At 49.3% G+C, this 26573-nt stretch overlaps 1 protein-coding gene across 1 annotated transcript in view; it reads right to left on the minus strand.

Annotated features, from left to right (window-relative positions):
* Positions 1 to 7035: 7035 nt before the first annotated feature.
* Positions 7036 to 26573, minus strand: part of LOC107533202 (trafficking protein particle complex subunit 9) — a 99946-nt gene continuing 80408 nt past the window's right edge. The window contains exons 16-18 of the mRNA XM_087825194.1: positions 22182 to 22334; positions 10756 to 10880; positions 7036 to 7224 (exon numbers count right to left, since the gene is read on the minus strand). Of these exons, the coding sequence (XP_087681320.1) occupies positions 7036 to 7224; positions 10756 to 10880; positions 22182 to 22334 (467 nt within the window). The remainder of the gene's footprint in view (positions 7225 to 10755; positions 10881 to 22181; positions 22335 to 26573) is intronic.

Genomic DNA, 26573 nt, shown 5'->3' on the forward strand with positions numbered 1-26573 from the left:
GAATGCATCCCCAATATGCACACTTAAATTATACACACATAGTCGTTCAAACATGTGCAAAAATCAATATTCAAAAGCTGAGACAGTAACTTTGGAAGACAGTGTATTGAGTGAAGACTACAGGACACAGACAGGAGCAACATGGAAATTCAGTCCCTGCTTGGTAACGTTGTTCTCACAGGGAACCAGCTCACAATTCTGGAACTGCTTTCCCTGTATACTGGGGTGGAACACAGTGGTAAACGATGGTGGGTGGTGAATGGTGGGACCAAGTGTCTCACTGTCAGGGAGGAAGCAACAGGTAAATGAAAGAGGAACACTAGATGAACCCAGTGGGCCAGCAGTGTGAGCTCCTGTTTAACTTAAATAGATGTTGACATAAACAAATGGATAAATACCTAAGTAATTAGAGGTGTGTACGCACTGTGGGCTAGTCCACATACCCCTTTCCTAGCTCTATCCTTCCACCCCAGGGCAAATCCTCCCAACAGAAGAATCCCAAACCATCCCTACAGATACTCCCCGCGTAGAAGCTGGGGCTTATTCCCACCCTCCTCCAACCATCCACATGTACAGACAGCGTGGGCTGTGCTTCCAGAAAACTGAGTATGGAAACTTGGTTCTGGCCAACACTGCCCAGGCCAGGTAACCCTCAGGGATCCAGTGTGATGACAAGGGCATGTCAACGTCAACTCTGTCTCATTATAAAAAAGAGACTGGAAAAACCCAGCTCGAGGGACTATCTACAAAATATTTGACTAGCACAGTTCAAAATGGTCAAGGTCGTGAAAAACAATGCAAGACAAGAAATGGCACAAACTAGGGGAGACCTAAGGGGACCTGAAGACTACGTTTCACCTGGTATCCTGCATGGGCCCAGGGACAAGAGGACAGCGGTGGGTAAACCAGCGAAATCCGAATAACGTAAGGAGCAGAGCTCGGATGCATGGTGTTGGTCTCCCACTGAGGCAAACCCGCTGCTGTAAGGTGCAAATGACAGGGGACTCAGGGGAGGGCTGGATGGCAACCCTCTGCTATCTCTGCAGCTTTTCTGTAAACTTAAAACTACTCCAACATAAAAAGGAACTTTTTAAAAAGGATGAGATGGAATAAATATATAATATTCTCCTTGCGGCCCAGTGGCCTCTCTGAAGAGCACTGTACTGTCCGAATGCCACACTCACCCTCAGGGCCCACGGGCAGGAGGCACGTGAGCAGCAGGGGAGGTGGGCTGCGGCGACTAGAAACGCTGGCCTGCGCGAGCACCGAACACCAGCCTCTGGAAGCCTTCCGGCTGGCAGGAGCCCGCAGGCGCGTCCCCTGAACTGGAGCGTGGAGACTGGAGAGCTTGCTTTGCACTTATTTATACAGCCTCAGCGTATTTAGTTTTGGAGCTGTTTAAATTAATATTAGGGTGCTGTGTGCTTCCCTAGTTTCTTGGGGGCATGTTCCTGCCTCCTATTTCCCAGCTAAACACCACTTCACGTAAAACAAAACTGCTCCTGGACGCTTCTAAGGGTGCCTCAGCTGAGCTTTTTCTTAACACTCAATTGATATCTGACACGTTTCGTTGTACGCGCTCCAGAAAACCTGTCGGAGTTGGTGCCCACTCACGTGTCCGCTGCCCACTGTATACGCTGCCAGAGCATCTCTGCCTCCCCAGACGGTGCTGATCTCGAGCACTGTATCTCGCTGTCACTTACACCTTCTGTCAGATGGCAGGTCTTGATATTAATGTGAAAACAGTCATGCTTTGAGTCATTTTGATGCTGTGACATTTGTGCACATCACATCTGACTCCCACTCAAAAGCTTATCAGAGGGGAAGGATGGGAGAAAGGACAGCAGTCAGGGATGGGCCGAGGCTCCGGGAGGTGATGGTGAGCATGGTGAAGGCATGTTACCCCGAGGACACCGGCAATTTGGGGACAGGTAGTGTCTGAGCAGTCTCCATGCCAGCAGCAGGGACGGAGTGTACGAAGCAAACGGAATACGACAGCTTCAGAGCTGTGGTGAAGCAGGGGGCCTCTAAGGGAGCAATGGAAGATTCTGGCACTGGGGGAAAGGCGTCAGACTCAAGTAAGCCTGGGGGGTCAAACAACGTCCTTCATTAGCTATATTAACTGTCACAAAGTGTCTGCTATAAGCCTCAGTTTCCCCGTTCCAGACAGAGATATGGATAGATTACTGGCTGTTGGCAAGATGTAAAGAGAGCATTTCACGTGAGGCATCAAGCACAGAGCCTGGCTGGGTGTGTTTGGAAATGTCAGAGAGCTGGTTCGTAACCGCTCTCAGCATGCCGAAACACCGACGTGTCTCAGTGCCTGTTCCCATTGTCTCCATAATGAATTCCAGGGTTCAGTTATATTTTCATTTTTAAGCTAACTTCTAGTGAAATGAAAGTTGGTGTTTTAGCTGTACAACTTGGAGAGGTCAGCAGTGGTGTAAATGCATTTCTTCAGCATACTCCCATCCAGGGCTTTAACAGTGTCAAAAAAAAAAAAAAAGACAGTATAGATTAAAACCAGCTTCAGGGGCACACAGACCAGACGCCGTGAGTGGTCCGGGCTGCACACTGGTTTGGACTAATTAGCTATAATGGGATTTGGGAGTCAAATGGGGGAAATTTTAATATCGTCTGCATATTAGAAGCAATAAAAATTTACTGAGACATAAAATTGAACAGCACTAATCGGACAAAGCAAGTTGTTAAACAACTGCAAGAAAACAGACTCAAGGCTACACCAGCGAGACAGACAGAAACATTCGTCACCATAAACATCATCTGTGATGCAGAATTGACATTGTTAGTGCTGTGATCCAGAGGCAGTCATACGATTAAAAACTTGAACTCACATAGACATCTCAGAATACGGCCACTTCACGGCCTACTTGGAAATCAGAAATTTTAAACTGTGAATGCACCACTTGAATGACCTTAAAAATCACAGGGAAAACTCAGACTGATTGATGAGAACAGATGCGCCAGAGGAGGCAGAGCTGGGAGATTGTGGTTATTCCATCCTGATGGGCACTCCTGGCAGGTCTGGACAACACAACCCAGGCGCGTGGCTCCTGCTCCCCCCCCCCAGGGCTCCACCTCAGCCAGGGAGTCACCTGGACCTGGCGGCTATCTCATGACTTCACCTCACTCACGTCACGACAGGAGCGCAGCCCCCTCTCCATGCCCCACTTCCTCTGTCTTACTTCCGTGCCACTTTGTCTTCCCCACTGACGGTTTCAGTAACAGATCCTTCACATCTTGTGTCAGGCTGATTCTGAACTATTTCATATATTGAGGCTAAAAAGGATACTACAGAGAGCCCTGGTGGGGTTTATCCCAAGAATGCAAGGTTGGTTTCACGCTCTAAAACCAATCAGCATAAGTCACAGTGTTAACAAACTAAAAAAGAAAGGCACGTGGTCATCTCAAAAGACACATCAGAAGCATTTGAGAAAATCTAACATCCATTCCTGATTTTCAAAAAAACTCTCCGCAAAATAGGAATAGAAGTTTGAGAAAGGTAAAATTATCTTTTAAGTTACAGAACTGCTTTTAAAGTCAGGTGAAGCCTTTTCTACAGCAGCTAATAACTCTTTATGTACCTAGTCCTGAATTTTCTTTCTTGCTTCCCTTTCTTGGCTTAACACTGTCTTTGGGGCTGTCATTTGTAAAGCAATGGTTTTCTTTGTCATAGGACATCTTATGCCAACTCAAGATGGACACCAGATAATTCTTTGTATCCAAACTTCCTGGGAAAGCAAGGAAGAAAAGCCATGTGTTCAAGTTTGGGTTGACAAAGCCAGCAATTTTGGGCTGGGGGCACTTCACAGTGGCATCAGGAACCTTTACCATGTGGCCTCATCTTCTCTCACCTCACCTGTTATTGCCATAGTTCAATGGAATTGCACCAAATATGTCAAAGAAGCTCACACCTCCTGGCTTTTGCTGAGGCTTGTCCACCAGCTTCGAGTGCCTTTCTCCATTTCTGCTAATGAGCTCCCCGACCCCCAGCCTGCCTCCTTCAGAGCCTTCTGCGACTCTTCTGGTCTGACAGTGAACTCCTAGGTACTCTGAAAGCATGGGAGGGGAAAGAGTGCAGTCTGCCCGTGTGCAGCGTGGCATCGGGTGGGGTGACAGGCAAGTCAACTGCCAATGACTCCATCGAATGATGGCGAGATAACACGGGAAGGTGCCAGCCGGAGAGGGTGCCTGGCCCCCTTCTGCTCTTGGGCTCTGTGTACCTGCTTCACTCAAAGAACTCCCCTGACAGCCAAGGATTAGCTCCACTTCAGGTGACATGAAGTAACCTGTCCATTGTGACCACACTCAAAAAGCTGAGCTTCTTCCCAGAGCTGTTCCACCCTCTTCAAGAGTAGAAATATTTCTGGGTTGAGGAATGGGGCAGAACTCTTTTGTTTAGTGTGGTCAATAGTTAAACTGCTTTAGGTTTTTTAGGGACTAATGAGATCACCTAAATGTGTATGACAGCACATTTTGTGGGCCGACTCCTGGACCCCATATTTTCATGGATTGAAATTTCCATTTCCTTACACAAAGCAAACATATTTGCTTTCTGTCAGTCATTCTGAATAGCTGATTTAACTCAACTTTCCTGCGTGGCAAGAATACAATGAAAGTACCCATTTTCTTCCACTGTATCTTCCCCACTGTCTCCAGGTAGCTTACACCATGAACTCTAAACGCTGCGTCAGAGCTGGTTCCAGTAGTAGAGCCTGGCCCAGCACAGAGAAGGTGCCTGGGACCCATGGACCCGGCAGGTGACCCGCCAGGCACTCTCAGTGACAGCATCGGCACCTGAGAACCCTGGACTGTGTGGCCATTCATCTTAACCTGTGGAAATGCCTGGATGGAGTAGGTCTGCCAGTTTATACATTTCCTAGACAGGTGTTTCTAGACTTTCCCTAAGGGAAGCATTTTAATGCCAAATTTGATTGATCTGGATATTTATTATAAGATTGCATCACAAATGTTCATGAAAATGTCTTCCCTCAAATGGAGGTAGAGAGTGCTTCTCATGAGCATCCTCCACAAGGGACATCAGAAAGGCCCAGACTGCTTTTGGATGCTTACTGTCCAGCCCCACCGAGTTACAAGTGCAAAACAAATTGAAAAATACTTCATACCTTAAGGCAGTGGTCCCCACACCAGCAGCAGCATCACCACCTGGCAACTAATTAGAAATGTACATTCCCAGCCCCCCAGACCTCCTGAATTAGAAACCCTCAGGATGGGGGAGCACCCCGGCTTACTAAGCACCAGGGGAACGCACGCTGAGGTTTACATGAAGGCGCTGTATGACTCATAGCTGAGGGGACAGAGCACAGCAATCCTTCGCAAACACTTCATTTTCTTTCTCGGTCATTCATGTAGCACTTACTGAGAGCCTCTTATGGACCAGCCCCTGCACCAGGTGCTGGAAATGTAAAGATCAATAAGGGTCATCCTTAGCTTTAACTCACAACCCACTAGGGAAAGTGACAAATGGGTGACAGTTCTATACGTGGCAGATGGTATTGACATTCCAAATAGTGCCCTGACTTCGGTACAGCAAACTGTCCCTGACAGAGTCATCTGGTATCTGCTGACGGCCTCACCCAGACAGCAAGCAGTCCCCATCCTGCTCCTTCCCTCCCTCTTCCACCAGCAATCCTCCCACCCTGAAATCATGTTACTGCTTGTCTCTCCTGCCGGAGGCCGACTCCGGGACTCTGCCTGCTCCCTGTTACACCCCACCATCCAGAACTGGGCATGAAATACTCACTCACTAGGTATTTGTTGAGTGGACTGAGTGAGCAAAATGTTACAGGGGTTGAATGGACAATGAATATCATGGAAGGCAAAAGTCATAAAAGTGTCACAGAAACTTAAGGAATATTCTTTTGACCTCACCCTGTACATCTGCTCTAGAACTCCCCATACAGTAGACTCCACTTCTTACTGCTCAATTTCTTATTAAGTTTTGAAATTGTTGAGCAGATTAAAGGATTCTGGTGAAGCTTTTATGCTTAAACTTTGCAGAAAGAACTTCCCCATCTCTGTAACTATTACTGGGACAGATTAGAAATAATTTGGAACTGAATTGGATTTGCCATTTTGTAAGCTTTTCTTATCTACCAGGGCTAATAGCAAACACTTTGCTCCTTATAATAGCTCAGAAGGAAGTCCTATTATCTGCATTTTACAGATTGAAAACTGAGGGTCAGATAGGTGAGAAAGCTACGCTCGCTCCTCTATAAATACGGCTTGAATCAATACAGAATGTTTTGTATCCCATAATAAGTTTGGAAACAGAAATAGCACCAGCTTTGGATTCAGACATAACTGGGTTTGAATTTTAACTTCTACTTAGTAACTGCTTGACCTTGGGCGTGTTATTTAATCTTTCTGAGCTGCTCAGTAATTTCCACTTCAATAATGGGAAGTCGCAGTCATGAGAGAAGTAATCTGGAAATACTGTTTAAAGCACTAAAATCTCACTGGTGTCCACCCCAAGCCTCTCCAGCCTAGGCACGCTCCACTGCTCACCATCCTACGCGTAAACCATCAATGAACAAAAACTAATGCATTTTCTCCTCCCAGCTGATGGGAGCCTTAATTCTGCTGCCCTGGACCCCAACACGCTCATGGGAACATTTTTTATTTGTAACCCAGCTTAATAAAGTATGCCATTTGTTGCGTAACAGTTTTTTTAACGTGACTCCATTTGCTCTTAAGTTTTCTCAGCAGAGTATTCCAGTTGGTCCATTTATAAATGCAACTGTTAAATGCAAACGCATACAAGAACTGGGTGAACACCCCATGGTGCTGAGTGTAAAGGCTAAAGCAACATAAAGTATTTAACATGGCACGAGGTGTCACCTGAGTGCTGCTCAAGTCAGACGGGCTCTGACTGAGACACACCACACAGTCCTACTTTCCCTCATGATGACAAGACTTTCTTCGGATTCAGGAGAATTCCGTGGACAGGGAATATTTCACCGAGCTGTGGGGAATCTCTGGATCTGGGCAGGTCTACTGCAGGCTGAGCAGAGACCAGCCCATGGCCATGAGGAAATTACCAGGAACTCCAGGATATAAGCAGCGAATGACAGCAGAGGTGGGCATGGAGGGCAGGGTGGGACGCAGGAAGGAGAGCCTGGCTCTGCTCGTGCCACCTGCGAAGGCCTGGCAGATGAGGCAGCATGAGAGCTTGGCCGAGGACTGGGGAACATGCTGGGAATCACAGGCACTGAGGAAGGGCTTCGATCGCAGGGAACACCAGCACAGATGAGGAGCAGTGGGACACGGCACGCCTGTGGCCAGGGGAGGCAGCCTGGTGTGGCTGTCCTCGGGGGAAGCGTCATCCTGCACCTTTAAGAACAGTGGAACTGTAGTGTAGGGATTGTGGGTTGAGGAAGTTCCCTTCTATTTCTAATTTGCTGAGTGCTTTTATTGGAAACAGATACAGCACATCGTCAGATGCTTTTGCTACATCCATTGTTGAGAAGCTGGTATGGTTTTCCTTCCTAGTTTGCTGATCCTGAGAATTACATTTGTTGTGTTTCTAATGTTAAAACCAGCCTTGCAGCCCTCAAATAAACCCCACTTGGTCAATATTCTACATATTGTTGAACAGGACATGCTAAAATGTTTGCGCCTGTGTTCAGGAGTCCTTGTGGTGCTGCTGTTTGCACAATCCTCTGGCTCTGGTATCAGGGCCATGCTGACCTCACAGAATGCTTAGGAGCATTCACTCTTCTTCAAGTTTCCTGAAAGCAGAGTTTACATAAAATTCATATTATTCCTCCCTTAAATGCTTCATAAAATGCATGGTGAAACCATCCAGCCTGGAATTTTCTCTGTGGGAAGGTTTTAACAAAAAATTCTATTTCCTTAATGGATATAAGGCTATTCAGATTGCCTATTTCTTTCTGTGAGTGGGCCCAACAACCCTGTGAAGGAAGCATCATTATTCCACTTTACAGACGGGGAAACTGAGGGTCAGAGAGGCCGTACAGCAGACCCGGGCTTAGAGGAAGATTATTTCTAACCTGCATCCACTTCACATAATCCCTGTTCAATCCTAGGGGACCCTCCACACAGTGTGCAGAAACACCACTCAGGACCTTGGATAGACACCCCGGTGCCAGCTGGGCAAGGAAAGAAGTCTTCCCAGAAACCTGAATAAACACGCACTCCCTTCTCCCACTTCTTCAGGGTCTTCCTAGAAGCTGCTTTCACTGAATCTCTTGTTTCCATGACTACGTCATTCCTGGGTGATAGTTTTACAGGTTGAGCACGTTTCCAATTAAATCTCATCATTCCTGCTTTGGGGAGAGGAGCTAGGTAAGGAGCTAGGCAGTGCCAGGAGGCCCGCGAAAGGTGCCCCACAGCAGCCCCCAAGCCCTGGCTCACAGGAATCCCACTGAACCGCAGTAGACATGTCCTGGCATCAGGGGGATGCTGCGTCAATTCCGTTTTGAGCTCCCCACCACCTTCACCAACAACAGACCACAAACAAAATTGCTCCCACACACCCCTCCCTGCTGCCTTTGGGGGCACAGGGTCTGTCACCTGGAACACCCTGCTCAGAGTCTGGGCATGGGATCCCACCCTACTCAGGGCCTGAGTCCAGTATGAGATTAGAAGGAACATGGATTTGACCCCGGATCTGGCACCACTAACTCCCTGAACCTGGGCAAGTCATAGAAGGCCCTTAAATCCCAGTGTCCCACTTCCTGACAAAGGTATTTGCAAACGTTGAGAAAACCTATGAACAGAAAGCGCTGAGCACAGCCTCGGCCTGCAGAGGACATTCCATTAACGTCAGTTCCTTTCCTTCCAGGTATCTGGATAAGAAACTAACCAAGCAGGTCCCAGCCGCGAGGAAAGCGGCAGGAGGTTCAGCCTGACCGATGGACGGGCACAACAGGACACTGGGACAGACAGAACCCATAAACTGCCAGGGCTGGTGGGGTCAAATTGAAGGCCCTGAAAGTAGGATCAAGAGATCAAGAGACTTTGGGACTCTGTTCAGAAGTAAAATCCAGGAGAGAGGTGGAGGGAAGGCGGTGTCACCCTGCAAAGGGTGGGGACTGGAGGGACTTAGCAGTGTCACATCCCAGTCGGGAGCCTGGGTGCCCTCGCCTACTCAGAAAGTCGTCATGAGAAGTTGAAAAATCAATGCACAAGTACCCGACACCCAGGATGTACTCAGTAAATGGTAACTGCACTTAAATAATTATATTTAAATGCATTTGCAAGCATTCACCTACATCAATACACATTTATAATCATTAAAAAACATTCAGCCTTGCAACTCCCAACTGAAGAAAAAACTGATGCCACAGCCACCACTACCCAACCAAGTAGGAAGGATGAAACCCTGATTTTGAAATCTGACTGTAAAGTACAGGAGTTTATCCCAGGGGAGAAGGCTGCCAGGGGAGGAGCTGAAGTGCAAAGGCAAACGTGGGGATGCTGAGAGGCCTGAACACCAACGAGAAACACAATAACAGGCTGTTGGTTATCATGAGGCTGCAGGTAATGTGACACCCAGGGCGCCATGAGGACGTCACTTCTCCAGCTTCTCCTCCATCACCCCCTGCCACAGATCTCCTGCCACCAGCTTTGAATGCCACATAGTGCCATGCCTGAGTCATATTATTCAGCCTCCACCTTCGCCCCTCTGGTGGGAAGCATCACCCACATCCCTGTGCCCTTGGCTAACACAAGGCTTTGCACAGTGACCAAGTAGAGTGGAATACTCCCAGGACGGAGAGCACCAGTTACACCAGCCACCTCTTCACTGCAGGGCCCTAAAGGGAGAAGACTCACCCTGAAGCCCAGCTCCTTATAACTCCAGTGAGACTCTATCCAACAACATCTACTCATTCCTGCCTGCAGACAGCCCCTTATCATTTTCATCAGAGCAGCCCCAATTCCTCCAAATCCGTCCTTCCACTGACTCAGGACCAGCTTGGCCCAGCTCTCCTGGTTGGTCTCATCAGTCACTGCCTTTTTCAAGGTTTCCGTCACGGTTGTGAGCAGTACCCCAGAGTCTGAGCCTGAACGGTCGCATGCTACACTGAAAGCCGTTTGGGTGACTTTGCCGCCTGCCCCGAGTGCTAACTGCTACGAACTCCAGTCCTCTCACCCTGACGGTGCCCCTGGGCAGGCTCAGACAGGCAGAGCCTTCCCCAGTGCCGGTGACCCGAGACCCAGAGCTCTAGTTCAGACAGAGGGAGTCTGTGGAGACAACCACCTATGCTCACCTGGAAGTCCCAAAGCACCTCAACTTTGCACTGCTACCCACCCGCTCCCTGTACATTCATCTGGCTTCCTGGGTGTTTATAAACCAATGAGGGGAAGGAGCTGCCGAAGGAGTAAGAAAAGTTTACGGGATAAACATCTGAATTGGGAATAATGAAACAATAAACACGCCTTTTAAAGAAGAAAGAGGCAGGGAGCAGCCTACTCAGCCAGCACTCCCTGATTGAACCCACTCATTCCCAAGACTTCGTGGAAACAAGAGTCAGCAACACCAAGACCCGGTGCAGGCAGGCCTCAGAGGAGCTGCCTCCCCAACGTGGCACAGATGGGACACACTGAGAGGCTGCTTCCCAAGCACAGCTCTGCTGCTGCACACACGCCTCCTTCCCTTCCTGAGAAACACCCAAAACTCTGCCTCCAAAAAGGCTGGGCGGGAGCACCAGCCCTGTGGCCAGTGGCACGCGTGTGGGGCCGACTCACCTTCGCGTGGCTCAGGTCCCCGGGCTTGCTGCCCTCAGGGGGGTTCGCTGCTTTGCTCTCCACTCGCGGCCTCACGACCTGTCGAAAGGGGCTGCACAGGGGAAAGCCACTCACACTGATTCCATCTGAAAGGGAAGAATAGAGGCTGTAAGTAAGAGGACAGCTGGATTTTTAATGTAGGAGATTTTGTTCAGAAATAAGTAGTAAGTTGAAAGAACACTCCAGTCTCTCTTCACTATTCCACCCCGTGTTCATTGCCAGAGTGCTCCGTGAATGTGAAGTCATACCCACTGTAGAGAAAAGCTGAGTGGAGAGATGCGGCCTGGCACTAAATTTCCCAGAGGTGCCTGCAAATTCCAGAAGAGATGACCAAGGGCTGGGGATGTGAGCAGGGCCTCTGACATCTTCACAGGACCAGATGAGGAAAACACTGGCACTGATTGTCCCCCAAGGAGATGGGGTGCTAAGTCCCGGAAGCTTTGGGTGGGGCCCCCAAAGGACAACACCCTAAGTGAAGGGTAGACTGGAAGTAAAGCAGCCTCCCAGGGACCACAGCCCAACTCTGCATCATGTCAGTCCTGCTACTGGATTTAAGTAATTCTGCCAAAACTATATCCTTTGTCACCTCTACTCTGCCTGGTGTCTTTGTCTCAGGTCAGCCCTTGTCAATTCTGAGCCCATGCTCCCTGCATGCAGCCTGTATCCAGGAAGACAGGTTGCATGTTAGGGCCATGGGTTGGGGGTCCTACCACCGGGGGCCTGATTCCCAGCTTCCCCACCATCCGGCTGAATGGCCCCAGCGAAGTTCCTTGCCCTCTTTGCACTTTAAGTTCCTCAACCCTAAAGTGGGAACAACTGCAGCACACAGGCTATAGGATTGTCTGGAAGAGTAAATGAGTCCCTGCATATAAAGCACGTATCCCAGTGCCTGGCACCTGGCAAGCATTCAGCAAAAATCGCTATTATTACTACAGCAACTTATGCATGTCTTAGATTCCTCACTGACTATAAACTCCAGGAAGACGGAATTCTTGTCACTTTCACTACTGGATCCCCCACAGTAGCTGGCACAGGCTCTAGCAGATCTTAAACCCTCAGTAAAGAGTAAGTAAATCAAGGGGTCGCCCCAGTTCAGTTGGTTGAGCATCACCCCATATTCCAAAAGGTGGCTGGTTCAACTCCCAGTCAGGGTACAAACCCAGGTTGAGGGTTCAATCCCTGGTCAGGGCACATGCGGAAGGCAAGTGATCAATGTTTCTCTCCCCTCCCCCCTTAAATCAATAAAACATCCTTGGGTAGGGATAAAAAATTTAATTAATAAATCGTGGGGTTGAGTTTGATACTTATTTCAGATGCCGTGATCAACAATAATTACCAGCATCCCAAAGTCACATTCAACAACCAACTCCTGGTTAAATGGGATTTCACCATGCATCTCTGTGTAAAACCCATTTGCAAAGTCTCAACCCCAAGCTGCTAGGTTTGAAAGGGTTTTCTTTCTCCCTTTTCTCATTCTCCCAGCACATGGACACAGCACACAAAACCACTCCCTGCCCTGGGTGCCTGCCGTGAAGGAGCTAGCATTATAAACAGACATCTGCAAAACACAAACACCACACTTTCCAGCGGCCACCCTAGAAACGATCCCATTTAGGAAGGCCAGTGAACAGCACTCGGTGCTCAACCTCCAGGTCATCCTCCGCCAGTTGAGGCCTGGCGCCTGGAGGGATTTCAATGCCACCCCCCCTCGGCCTGGGACATAGCGATGTCGCTCTTCCCAGGGGAACGCTCCATCGTTAGCACACTGCACAAACACCACTGGCCGCTGAAGGATGCAGACTCCTTTTGCCTTGGAAATGCCAATCCTGTTTCACACTGATAGCAACGCTAAGGCTTCATTCCTGCGAGAGCTCCGAAGCACTGCACTGTCGTGGACGGCGTGGTGAGTGGCCGCCACTGTCTGCCCAGCACTCCTCTTCCCCTTACACAGCAGCTCCTTCTCCAGCCCCAGTGGTCCTGGTGGGTGAGGGGTGGCCCTAATCCTGCATGGTCAGGGATGGAAACGTCTCACCAATAGGGACTGTTCCAGAGGACAGAGGCACAAGAGGGGTCACACAGAGTCTTTCTAAGAGATTCATCTATGAATCTGGAGGGTTCTTCCTTGAATCACATGCTATGAAGATATAGGTATGGGCCTTCCCTGCAGCCATCCTTCCCACCACACTGAGAGACTCTAAGCAAGTCACACAACCCCACGGATCTCGGTTTTCTTGCCTCTAAAATGGGAGCCAACTCCAGGGAATCAATGAAAAATAGAAATCCACAATGCAAAAAAGGCTAAAGAGTACATATGAAATATGCCTCCTTTTTGGACACAGACCTCAAAGCCTCAAAGAGACCACAAAAACCTGAAATCTTTAAGCTCATAAAAACAACAAAAAGAGCTGCATTGTGGCTTCTTTATAGGCTAAAGAATTCTGCTGTCGAATCTGATTGGAGGTGGAAAGGACAGGTAATGTATAAACGGGGAAGGCCCAGCCTTTGGAAGGGTGGAAGATGCGCCCTTGGCCCAACAAGGCAGGGTCAGAGAGCAGGAGGGGCAGCTGCGGAGGCTGGTGAGGGGGCAGGAATCAGCACAGGGAGTAAAGAAACAAGTCACTATGATGCCGGAGGAGGCAAAGCTCTCCCACTGGGCAGAGTGGCGGGGAGAGGACTCCGTTCAATCACTGGGCCGGTGTTTCTGCCAACACAGGCTGTCACAAACAGAGCCAAGAGCAGACTGGGATGGCAATAAATAAGGTAAGACCAAAAAGTTACAAACAGAGGAAGGCAGCCTAGCAGGAGGACCGGAGTCGGGAGGGCTTAGGAGGACAGGGTAACTAAGAATAATAGGGGTCTGGGAGATCACTGGGAATTAAACTGAGCTTTTAGGGAGAATTTCATAGTTACTGTTTATAGTGCTCAATTTTCTATTAAGAGCATCTCTGTGGGCAACTCAGAAACACAATTTTTTTGTGCTAAAATGATGCCTCTCTTGAATTCAGCTGTATCACAACCGCGGTGACGACCGGGAGAAATGACAGCTGAAAGCGGGGTTTGTGCGGGAGAAAGAAAAAGCAGTCACAATAAAAACGGCCCTGCAGGAGGGGTTGGCAGCTGAGTGTTTACTATGTGCTCGGCACAGCCCAGGGCATGTAGTGCATGCCATCTAACTGGTCCTCACTCCCTGCAAGGCAGGCATTACTTCACCAATTATGTGGGTGAGGAAGCCGAGATTCCAAGGAGATAAATAGAACTGCCCAGTTCAGCAGAAGTAGAGCCAGACCAAGAACTTGGGAGTGTGGGGTTTGTGACTACCCAGCAAAACTGGGACAAAGGACACATTTCAGTCCTAACAGGAGCTTCTGCAAAGCCTTGCCAGTCAGGCTGTTCTGCAGCGCACCAGGCATCACACTCAACCTAGCATGAGGACCCTCCACGGCTTAGCATCCATCTCCCATGATGGGCCTACTCAAGGACTAGGAGTTTCTCCAGACGAGAACAAAGATTCTCTGTATCAACAGTTCCCAAACTTGGCTGCACTTAAGAATCAGCTGGAACACTTAAAAACCTGATGTCGGGTCACATCCCACGCTCATTAAATCACAGTGTCTAGAGTGGGGAGGCAGGCAGGGTTTGCAAAGATCCCCAGGCGATCCTAGGTGCAGAGGAGTTTGAGATCCACTGGTCTATACGCAAAGGCAGGAAGCACAGTGGGCACAGCAAATCAGAAAAACACACAAAATTCAGTAAACTTTGTCATCATTGGGGTTAGGTCTTTGCCTGGTGTCCACCTCAAGTACATATCGAGTTAAAGTATGAAGTGAAGTAGCCTTAAGTAGATGTACGATGCAACTGCATGTGCACCTGCCCATAGATGAAAACAGCGAGCACAGAGAGACTGCTGTGGGAGATGGACGGGGGGATTTATGAGAGCATGTGAAATCACACCTGAAATTGTGTTATTAGAGAGCATGCTAAGTTTATTGTACTTGACAGATGAGTGTATTTAGTCAAAGTTACTTTGATTTCAATGTTGGAATAATGTCTCTTTTTCAATGTGTTTGTAATTTGTGCTATTAATGGAGGTATTCTTGGACTGCAGGGGTTATTGTCCATGTGTGATTTTATTTTATAGAATCATCAAATGTGATACAGCAATTTTTACAAGAGATATTTAGATAATTCTAATATGTGTATATGACAACCTATTAAAGTGTTTTGCATTGGAAAAAAAACAAAACTGCGAGTAATTCAGTATTTCCGGAATATAAACTAAATGAGGGAGGAGGCAGGGCCAGCCCCCCATGAGCCACAACACAGAGACTTCGCCCAAGGGAAATGCCACTATACCATAGCAGAGGGACATAGCAGATTCTGCTTTGAAAAGAGGCCTGATGGGAAAAAGGGGCAAACAAGCAGTTGGATATCAAGTATAAGACAACTAAAATGGTAAACCACTGAAAGTGGTCAGGGCTGCAGTCAGAGCAGTGATGGTGGACAGAGACAGAAGGGCTGGAAATACGTATCGAACAAAATTGACAGGATTGGGTGCAATCAACAGCATGAGCTAACAATAAACTGACTTGTAGTGATCCACAGAAGTCGTCCCTTTCTCTCTGAAAAAAACAAAGCCACTTAAATACCTTCTACTGAGCGCCTACCTAATTTGCTTCCGAGTGAATCCCCACCGGCTAGATTGGGAGGCAGTGATGAGAGCAGGGAGCTTGGCGGTGCAGACGACTTCCGCTCCAGCTGTCTGTAACACCATCACCTGTTGCTGATGCATGGCAAACACCTGGATTTTCATTCTCTGCTGGTGGTTCAGGAAGTTATTTCCCCACCTGATTTAAATCAGAGGCCTGCGTCAACCCTCCCACCTGCAGGCTAACAGTGGCCCAGGGATAGGCGTACCCTCAGTTACTAGACATATATCTGGGCAAGAACTCAGCTTGGGGTGTTGTGCTTTCCGGCCCACTCAGACACATGCTCCCAAGGGCTCCAGGGAAGCAGGAGCTCGACCTTCCCCTGGGCTGTTTGTGAGTCAGAAGGCCGGTGGGTGAGACAGGCTAAATGTAAGAGCAGCAGGCTGACCCGGACATCATTAACCTTTTCCTTCTGAACAAGATCAGATAACCCGCTGAACACAAAACAAAAGCAGTGCATCATCTGACAAATGGCCAACACAATCCAAAAACGGCATGGGTCTGGACTAAAACACAGGCTGTGGACCTCTGATTTCAGCTCGAAGCATTGCTCCCACCCTAAGACAAGAAGGCTGGAAAAACTGGCCATGAACTTCTCCTGAACTGAGGACTGAAATCACAGGAAAACTAACCTGAAGTCAGCTGACAGGCACCTGCAGGGAGAGTAGGACCGGGCATTTGCCTTTGAGGGCACACTGCCAGACACCAGGAAAGCCAGTAGGAAGGGTCAGCTAGAAATGTCCATGAATGGCTAAAGGCTCGAGTTGGCTGCAAGGTTGCAAGCTGCTGGGGTGCTGTCTGCACCATGCAGGCTTTTCCACCACGAGCTCACCATGCGGGGAGATGAAGGGCGCCTGCCAGTGTTGGGGGAAGGGGGTTCGCAACCTTAGTGTGCATAGGGGGTGCAGAAAGGCTGTCGCACGAGGAGGGCACTGCAGGGGACACCACGATGGGGTACAGGGACCCACAGCCACAATACAAACCTCCCCCAAACCGGGAGCCTTCTGAACAGAGTCGGGTACCCAGACTGGGAACGCAGAGAGGAGGGCTTGCCAGGGTGGGGCGGGGGAGATGGTCACTGAAGCCATCTGAGTAGATGACAGAGCCTTGAGAGAGAGCACACTGAGAAAGAATAGGAAGATCTTAGACGGAGCCCGAACGGTAGAGAGGGAAGGAACCAGCCAGCAACTGACACTGACAAAGAGCCACGTGAGGTACAAAGAAAAGCAAGATGCGGGGGGAGGAGCGGACCTCCAGGCGTGAGGCGGGAGCTAGAATCAGAAGTCACACGGTGAGAAAAGAACAGACGAGCAGACCCATCACGGTGGCGGACTTGGTGCCAGTGGAGGGACGCAGGGAGCTGAGGGCACATGGCCCAGGCAGGCCAGAGGAAATGCCACTAGAGGGACGGCAGTCTGACCCCTCGGGGGCCCAGGGGAGGTCACTGCTAGAACCTAGGAGGTGCCTGACAACAGGCCTGGATGGACTTGGTGAGCATCCAGTAAAAGTGTTGTCTCTCTCCACCACCCCCCCAGCCTCTCTGCCCTCAGGAAAAACCTGTTTCACAATGTCCCAGACTGCCTCGGGTGTCTAGGAACTAAAAAGATCACACAGCATGGCCTTGAGCTTCCTACCGCCTGTGAAATTCAGTAAGTCACTCTTTCTGAGACTGGGATTCCCAGCCGGGCCAGTGTTGAGCGGCGGCCTGTGATCCAGGAGGTCGGGGCTTGATTCTCGGTCAGGGCACATGTTCGGGTTGTGGGCTCGATCCCCAGTGGGGGGCGTGCAGGAGGCAGCCAATCAATGAGTCTCTCATCATTGATGTTTCTCTCTCTCTCCCTCTCCCTTCCTCTCTCTGAAATCAATAAAGAAATATTTTTAAAAATAAAAAAAAGACTGAGATTTCCAAAAGTTAGTGTTTCTTTTCCAGGAGAGCAGCAGACAGGACAGAGACAATCTCAGAGAACAGTGACAGGAAAGGGACAAGTTATGAAGGGAATGTGGTATAGCCTACAGTGGCAGCTCCCAAAAAAATCAATTCCTGGCCCCAGTGAGAAGCTGAAGCATCCGTTATTATTAAAGTCTGAAGAAGCAAATTACAGTAAACCGCCAAAGGTGAGTGCGGTTTGTTTTTCACATAAGGCTCCAGCTCTGGACAAAGAGCTGGAGTGATTCCAACTTTCCACAGGCAGTTTGTCTTCAGCTTAATAAACAAGAGACAGTGCAGGTGAGGAGAAATGCATTTTCCACGGGGACAGAATAAATTATAACAGGAATTCGCGACCGTGCTGGGCCAGCTACTGAACTCTGTGCTGCGAGCACAGAAGTCCTCCAGCAGCGACCTGCAGCCCACCTGCCTCCCTCCTGCCCAAGATCTTGTGACCCTCGGCCCCCATGGCCCCTGTGGCCCCCACACCTCCTGCTTAAACTATTGCACCTGTCACCTACCACACCCAGGCAAGCCCTGCAACCTGCCCTCTCATCTTCCTCAACGCTCTCACGGTCTCACCAGCACCTTCCAATAGAAGCCAGATGACACCTATGGAGGGTCAAGCCTCCCACAGTCTGTCCGAAACTGTCATTCCTCCCCAGAGCCTCTCTCTCTCCTGACTCCTGCCGCCTCCCTCTCCACCTGCTGAGGTGGAGCTCACCCTTTGGTCAGGCTCCAGTCAAGGGCCCAGCACCCAGAAACCTGTACCTGATCATCAGCCCAGACAGCACTCCCGTCCCCACACTCAGGGTCAGGGCCACTCAGCTTGATGTCACAGGTATTGCAGGTCCAGTTCCAGACCACAGGATCCCAATAAAGGGAGTTGTGATCTGTGTGCTAGTGGAAGGTCTTCCCTGCAATTTGTTAAGAATCACAAGAGTTGTGAAGCACAATAAAATGACCTGATTTTGCCTTAGATTGGAAACAGAAGTAACGTGAAATGGTATGGGAGAGACTAGCAGCATTCAAAAGTGCCAGGGAACACACAGGCCATGAGAGAACACCCAGGGAGGGCCGTAAGGCCTTCAAGGAAGAAGTGACTAAAGTGGGGTCAGCAAGAGGAGGAAGGAGGGGCCACCCAGGTGGAGAGGACAGTCTAAAAATGCACAAAGGCGTGCACGTCAGAATGGCAGGAAGGAGGCGCAAGGGTCCGGAAGCAAGAACAAGGCTGAAACATGGAAGGAGGCGGGGACCACAGTTAGAGCGCCCCATGCACCAGCGAGAAGCATACCTGCTTTTGAAGAGAAACAGAAAGCGTCCTAGAAGAGGGACTCAAGGCAGTGACAGGGAGAGGGGTCTCCAGGCTCTCGTGATGGTTCAGTTAAAGATGTTCAGAAAGAAAGAACAGACGAACGTAGCGGGGGAACTGGTAGAACATGCGCAGAGAGAAGAAAGGAACAGTCCAGAATGAGCCCTGGTCTCCCTCCTGCACTTCTGAGTGAACGGCTGTGGCCAGAAAAATAAGTAAGTGGCTAGCCCACTCTTCTCTGGGAGAAGTTCCAGCACACGGCTGGGGCCAGCAAATCCGAGATTCAGTGCACTGGAGAGGGGCGAGCAACAGTGTGACTTCACGGGCACCACTCCTCCCCGAAGGCAGCCAGCTGGGGGCCAGGGACCTCCCCCTGGTTTCTCCTGAGGAAAAGTGATGGCCTGTGAGTGAGCACCCACTTCCTCAGTGTGTGGATGGTGCTAAAGAACCCACTTCTCTCCTGCCCTATTCATGACACTAAGGTCCCAAAAATGTCTTTTTTTAATTCAGGCTACGAGTCGGGATTGTAGGTAGCATTAGTCCTTGAACCTGTCTTTACAAAATGGGAATCATTTGATAAAATGGTCTACTTTATAGAGTTTTTGGGAAGATTAAACAGAAATAATGCTAATAAGTGGCTGCTCCAGACCTGACAATGCTCAGTCACTATTAATCGTCTCCATCTGTCTACAACCCACATGGGGTCTAGGGTCCTGGTGTGGTGACAGCTGTATTTAGTGCTAGAAGTTTACAAAGTGGCATCTGATTTCAGCAACCACGGTTAATGTGAGTCCACACCTGGAAAACAGGTTGGGCCACAAGTGGTCCACAGTGGAAGGCTTCTGAAGCTGTCAGACAGAGAGCCATCAATGAGTCATCTCCCAGTTCCAAGGTGCCACGAATGAGCCACTGAGTGACCAGCTCTCTCCAAATAGGGGCTGACCCCGCAGGCCTCCCAATTCCTCAGACTGGACTACATGACAACACATCGTCCACGGGCCAGACTCTGCAAGGGTCCTGTGGGCCTCAGGGCCACTGTTTTCCTCTCTATAACTTGCCTTGGTTGTGGATAGTTAAGATTCTGAGTCCTGAATTCTATGACTTGCTATGTAAGCAAGCAGCCAGCATGTCTATGAATCACAACCAATGAAGAGGACTTCTAATTAACAACAGCCATGTTCTTTTGCATATACATACTGTCTGACCAGAAATGAGCCCAGCCTTTTATTCACAAACCACTTGGTAATCATCATTGCAGCTTTTTGTGATTTGGTTTTGTTTTAAAAGAGAGGAGAAGGGATACCCAGACCACGAATCCCACAGTGCAATTTTACTTCCAGCTTAGAAGGGCAGAGACCATGCTCCAGGGCTCTGTGAGAAAAGGCAGAAATACAACATCAGAAAATATCTCTGAACAGCACAACGCAAATAGCCACGAAAACAAACCAAAAAGAGTGAAGGTTCCACCTTGTGGCCCTCCATTCTGTTTCTCGGGAATGACATGCCACAGGTGGTCAGCAGCAGGAGTCAAGGTCACCTCCCTTCACTTCTTACACCCTCTCACATCTGATAATTGCCTGGAATTCTATTTCCAAGACCTGCCCCCTGAGACATCAGGTCCTCCCCATCCCCTGTCAGGTGTCAGCCACCATGTTGTCGCCAAACTCCCTTCTTGGGAAAAAGAAAAGTCAGAACCTCTGTAAGCCTGTCTCCTTATGGGAAAATGCAGGCCAGTGGTACAAAGCAGGTTACAAACAGGAAGAAATACCACTGCACCTGATATTGTTTAAAGTATGACATTAAATCTACTTGACACTTTCAGTTTCTAATGGGTCCAACAGTAAGCTTGTTTTCCTACCTTTGTTAATAATATAAAATTTTTTAAGTATCAGTATTATTCAAGGAGCCCTGTGATGGTTATTTAAACACTACAGTGAGTACGAAAGAGCAAATCTTAAGAATTGTGTTTGTAGCCCTAACCCCCACTAGGAGGTGGGGCCTGAGGGGTAACTAGTGTCCATGAGTTCACACTGGGAGGAGGAGAGGGGAAGGGACACTCACCCACTCATCCATTCAATGCATAACTGCTCTTCTCCGTCGTGGTCTAGATGATGTGAATACAGGCAGAGTAAGACAGATGGGGTCCTTGTTGCCCTGAAATTTATAATCTACAGGATGAGGGCAGACGGACAGGAAGAAAACCAACAGGACACTTCCAGAGAACACGTGCTGTGGAGTGAGTAATGGCGGTGACACAACGAGGATGGCAGGGGAGGGAGGGTGGATCTCCACTGGGGAGACATCTGAAAGGACACCCAAATAATCAGGTGTGAGTCCTGCAGAACTGTGGGGGACAGCAATCCAAGTAGAAGTGCAAGTGCAAAAGCCCTGGGGCAGGCTGGGCTGGGTGTGCTCCTGGGACAAGGTGGCCAGGAGGGCTGGAGACACCCTCACAGCGGGGAAGAGTCAAGACCATAGTTCCTAACATAGAAAACAAAAACCATAACTAACCTAGTCTCTCAAGTTCAACTTGACGGTATCACTTCCTAAGCACACAGGAATGGCTGGGAGAGACTGGTTGGCTGGCAGCACTCAGTTCTCAGAGAGAGAGAGAGATCTAGCCTCTGAAGGTATAACCCCCTTCATTACTGATGGTCAAGCCTCTGTGCCTGATGCTCCCTTGCAAGGCCTGTGGTAAAATGGGGTCATAAGGATGAGGCCCTAATCCCACATGGCTGGTGTCCTTACAAGAGACACCAGAGCTCTCTCTCTGCCATGTGAGGACACAGTGAGGTCAGAGGCATCTGCAAGCCAGGAGAAGGGCCCTCATCAGAAACCAACCATGCTGGCCCCTGCTCTAAGACTTCCAGCCTCCAAAACTGTGAGAAATAAATTTCTGTTGTAAAGCCATGCTATCTGTGGTCTTTTGTTACAGCAGCCTGAGTTAACTAATACACCCCACAATGCCTCCAAATGAATGTCTGAATGTACATTTCATAATTTGACATGATTAACCCATGAGATCTTATCCACAATCAGCTATTCCTAAGTATAAATTCTCATTTTCTCCAGACTCCGATGCCTCAAAGAAATCACCAGACTTTGAAGGGGAACTTTATCATCACCACTAATTGCATCACAGCAGGTATGCTGGGAAAAATGCAATCATTCCCTCATTCCACCGATTCAGGATGACGTCCAGGCAAATGAGCACAAAACAGTAAAGGAAGTGAATGAAGAACTCGTTTAACTGAGAAACACTTTATAGCTCTCAGATAAACATGGTAACTCGCTTGGGTAACTGAGCACCCAGGAGTCTCAAGCAGCTTGAGTTAATAAGTGACAAGCAAGTTGCAAAGAGGGAGCCACAGGCAGCAGGTACACTGGGGCTGCAGCGCATCTGGGGACCACAGTGTGCTGATTAACCCTGGGAAGAGCTTACCATCGCTGAGGTCTTGGAGGAGATTCTCCTGGCAGGAAAAGTCCAGCTTCACTTTGATGTTAACAGTGAACGTGGCCACCTTGCCAGGCTGTAGAGGAAACTGAGCAAGGGCTTCTTCTAGTTTCCAGCTCAAGAAGTCACCGTACAATTTTTCTGCAATGACAACAATGCCATGATGACGACGTAACTCATGCAGTAAGAGGCTCACCAATCCCCTAGGAAATTCTGATGCATTCTCAAAAAGCCAAGAAAAATGCAAACCATTTCAGATGTGATAGATCAATGTACCCAGAAAATTCCAGAATCCTGGGTGTCGGGAGGCCATCACCTGTGTGTACGAGCAAGGCATGAAGAGGAGGTGGGGGACTGAGCGAGCTTGGACCCAAGTCACCTTTGCAACCACTAGTGGCTTCCCTTCACTGACAAAATCAATGCCCTCTTTGTTCTGATAAACTAAGAGCTCAACTAAATTTCTCCACAACCAATATTTCCTATGTCATATCACACTGAAAGGAAACTGATCCACGTATAGTAGAAAAACATCTGGGCTCTGCTTGCTAGGAAGGCAGGTCCCAAAGCCCAGGGATACTGCTGTGCAAGCTAACACCCTTCAATGGCCACCCTTCTATGAAAGCCTGACACCAGTGAAGATACTGAGGTCTGCAAAGGCCACTCCTCCCCAAAGTGCCTCCAGGCCATTTCTGAACCGGACACCAGGAGCCAGCCACTCACCAAGATCCTTCCCAATGCGATGCTGGGACAGGAGCCAGGGGAGGGCTGGCAGGCGCGTCCAGCTGAACCAGCGTGCATGGGCTGGCATACGGAAATGCCTTGGGAAGGGCAGTCTGGTCTCACCCTTCGTCAGTCCCTCCTCCCCTGCCTGCCCTCACCCCTGTGCCCCAGTTCTTTGGCCCAACTCCAGGGCACCCTTCCAAGGATGCCTTTCCCTTCCCACCTTGCTCCTCTGGGCCCTGACACACACCTCCTGCCTCGAGCTGCTCACACTTCCACCCAACAATCAACAAGTGGGGGCAGGGACTAGAGCTTGCCTTTGAAGCTCACCACCACCTTGAGAGGCAGGGTATCGTGCTAGTTCAGATGCCTTAGGTAAGTTACCGAATGGCCATGTGCCTCAGTTTACTCATGAGTTAATGAAAGTAAAGTACTTAGAATAAGCACCCCACCAGTGTTAGTTACTCCTCCAACTCTGAACCCAATTTCCTCATCATGGCAGGGTAACCACAGCACCCCTGCACCAGCCAGCATGAGGAGCAAATGATTTTCATGGACTGTGGGACCCAATTCAGCTCTTGGAAGGGCACAGCCGTGCTGGTTGCATCAGCATGCAATGACTAACAGCCCTGGCAGTCGGAGAGCACTCGGCAAGCACATGAGACAGAACAGACAAATATCCAAGACATCGCTTCAGATTTAGATATAGAACAGATGGAAAAAGAAGTTACATGCAGAAAGCAGAATACCAAATAAATGTACAACAGAATTTCAACTGCATGAAACTTCACACAGAAAACAAAGGAAAGCACATCTATATGCTGGCACTGCTTGTCTTTGTGTAGTGGGGTCCTGGATGATTTCAAGTTGCTTTGTATTTTCTGAACTTTCAACAATGAGTATACATAGCACAAGTTCATAAATATAAATAGACACACATGTGCTATAGCTCACTCTGTGTCTGAGTTCTCACACACACACACACACACACACACACACACACACACACACGCAGGCTAACAGCTCACTCTGTGCCTGAGTTCTCACACAGACACAGGCTAACAGCTCACTCTGAGTCTGAGTTCTCATACACACAGGCTAACAGCTCACTCTGAGTCTGAGTTCACACACACACAGGCTAACAGCTCACTCTGTGTCTGAGTTTTCACACATACACACATACACACGCTAACAGCTCATTCTGTGTCTGAGTTCTCACACACACACAAACACACGTACACACTAATAGCTCACTCTGTGTCTAAGTTCTCACACACATACGTGCTAACAGCTCACTCTGAGTTCACCCTCTACAGGGTACTAGGAGAGACACCCTGTGCATTGGGTCTGCAAGTCTGAGCCTGCTGAGGACAGTGGCCCACCGGAGTGACTGAGTGGAGCTCTGAGCCAATGCAGCTGCTGCTCATGGCGCCCTGTATCAAGGCCAGGCAGTAATATGAATTGATCAAGGACAGCGATTGCTGTCGTGTCCCAAACTCAATTCTGCAAACTGGAGAAACAGCTCCAAAGCTGTGGGTTAGATCTGCTGCAGCCACACAAATTGGCAGGTGTTCAAATGCCTGAAAGGTGCCCAGGTTCAGGAAAATCTCGTCCAAATTACTCAGGTAAGTGTTGCCTCTCCCCTCCCCTCCGTGCGGCCCCGAGGGAGGAGAGGGTGGGCCTGGGAGCACAGACACAGTCCTCTGCTAGAGGCCTTGGTTGAAAGCATTCATTGGCATAACCGTCTATGAAGTACCACTTTTGCCCGCACACTAGGACTATATTTCCCTGTGTGTAAAAGCGGCAACCAAAGCTCCGAGTCTGGAGAACTTACCAAAGTCCAACAGTCCAACAGTGAGTACGAGAAGCAAGAGTTGGGCCGACCAGCAGCACCCCGATCCCCACTACACATCCTGCCTCTCGCCACTTAGCAGAAACCGCTAGCCCTCCCAGCGCTGCGGCCAGAGTGCAGTGTGCACAAGGACCCGTCACTCAGGGGACGAGACGCAGTACCTTGAAAGGAGATGGTAAGACTGAGGTGCAGTCGCCAAGCACGTGAGCTTCAGGGTCACAAACCCCAAGTGCGGGGCCAGCACTACCACTTCCTAGCACGGGAAGTTCCCCGCTCGCAGGGCCAGCCCAGTGGCCGCCCTCCCTGTCTGGCTCATTTACTTCCCACCCACGCTGCCAATGAGCTGAACATGCCAAGTCACAGTGTTGGTTAAAACACATTCCGTTGGTCTTAGGAAGAGCCTGTTTTGTAAACTCCAGCTGGACCCTAGAACTGTGTCAAGCGCTGAACTGTACAAGAAGCCACTGCAACCACAAGCAGAAGGGAGCATTCATGAATGTCAATGTCTTCCCAGGAGGCACTCTGGTGAATCCATTCACAGCATTACTCAGAGGTAGCACAAGTAACACAGGCTGAGCAGCTGGAATCCCGGCCAAGCCCATGACCATGCTCGACTCCCACACTAACTGGGAGCTCCTCCAGGACAGGGTTCATGTCATGCCTGCTACACAAATGTGACATAAATGCCTGATTCTCAAGTAACACAAAGCCCAGTGAAATGAGTCACTGTGATGGAGTTATTAGCAAGGCGATGCATAGCTGGAGTGGCATCATTAGTCCTACTGGAAGGGGGGCAGCTTCAGGAGGGGGCAGGTGCCTGATGAAGAGACTCTGAGATGCATGTGGGATACCTGGGAGTTAGCACAGTTTCGAATCCACACAAGTGTGTCCAAACACGGCCGGTGGACAAAGACAGTAGAAGCATGTTCTGCACCCTGGAGGGCAGGGGCTTGGAGCAGTTCCGCTGGTGCCCCCACTGCCCAACACCGTAGCTAACAGAGCAGGTGCCCAATAAAGGCTTGCTGAAGAGCTGAGCAGGAGGGTGAAGAACTGGTGGGCACAGGACAGGCAGACGAGCAAGGAGAGGACTCGATGGTGGACAGGAAGGCAGAGAGAGCACTGTGCAAAATCCAGCTGCCCTCCCCACACGGCAAGCCCCAACCAAACACTAGGACTTTTTAATTATACCAACACAGAGTCCTTGCTTTTTGTCCAGAACCAAAGCTAGGAGATGAAGGAATGAAGGGGTGTGTGCATGCTTGTGTCTGTGCACACACTCAGGCTCCCACGGACCTTAGATTTGTTCAAAAGCAAGTACAATGACTCTTCTTCATTGGGCTCTGTTACCATGAAACCTGTGACTACTTAAGCAAAGGCGGAGTGTGCACCTCTAACAACCTACAAATAAAGATGCGCCAACAAACGGATTGGAATTTGAATGACTGTGTGACATCGGTGGGCCACCGCTGTCTTGATGGGTGGATCAGAAATGCTTATCCCCAGATCAGGCGCTGTGATCAAGGGGACCCACTCACCCCAAAGAGCCTCAACAACAGTTTAGACGCCTTAGAAGGCCCACACAGGCCTGTTTGATGATTAGTATCACTGATCCTTACTGTATGCTTAAAATGCAAAAGGATTTTTAAAATGAGTTTGTAAGACTAGGAATCAGAACAAGACAGGAGGGTGGAGAAAAGAAAACAAAATGAGAAACTTTTCTCTATCTAAAGAAAAGGGGATTATTCAGAGGGGAGTGAGGATGTGCCCAGATACCTGGGAGGCAGATGACAGGACACTGGCTGCTTCCC

This window comes from Miniopterus natalensis, chromosome 16 (assembly GCF_054644295.1).
Source record: "Miniopterus natalensis isolate mMinNat1 chromosome 16, mMinNat1.hap1, whole genome shotgun sequence".
Taxonomy (NCBI): domain Eukaryota; kingdom Metazoa; phylum Chordata; class Mammalia; order Chiroptera; family Miniopteridae; genus Miniopterus; species Miniopterus natalensis.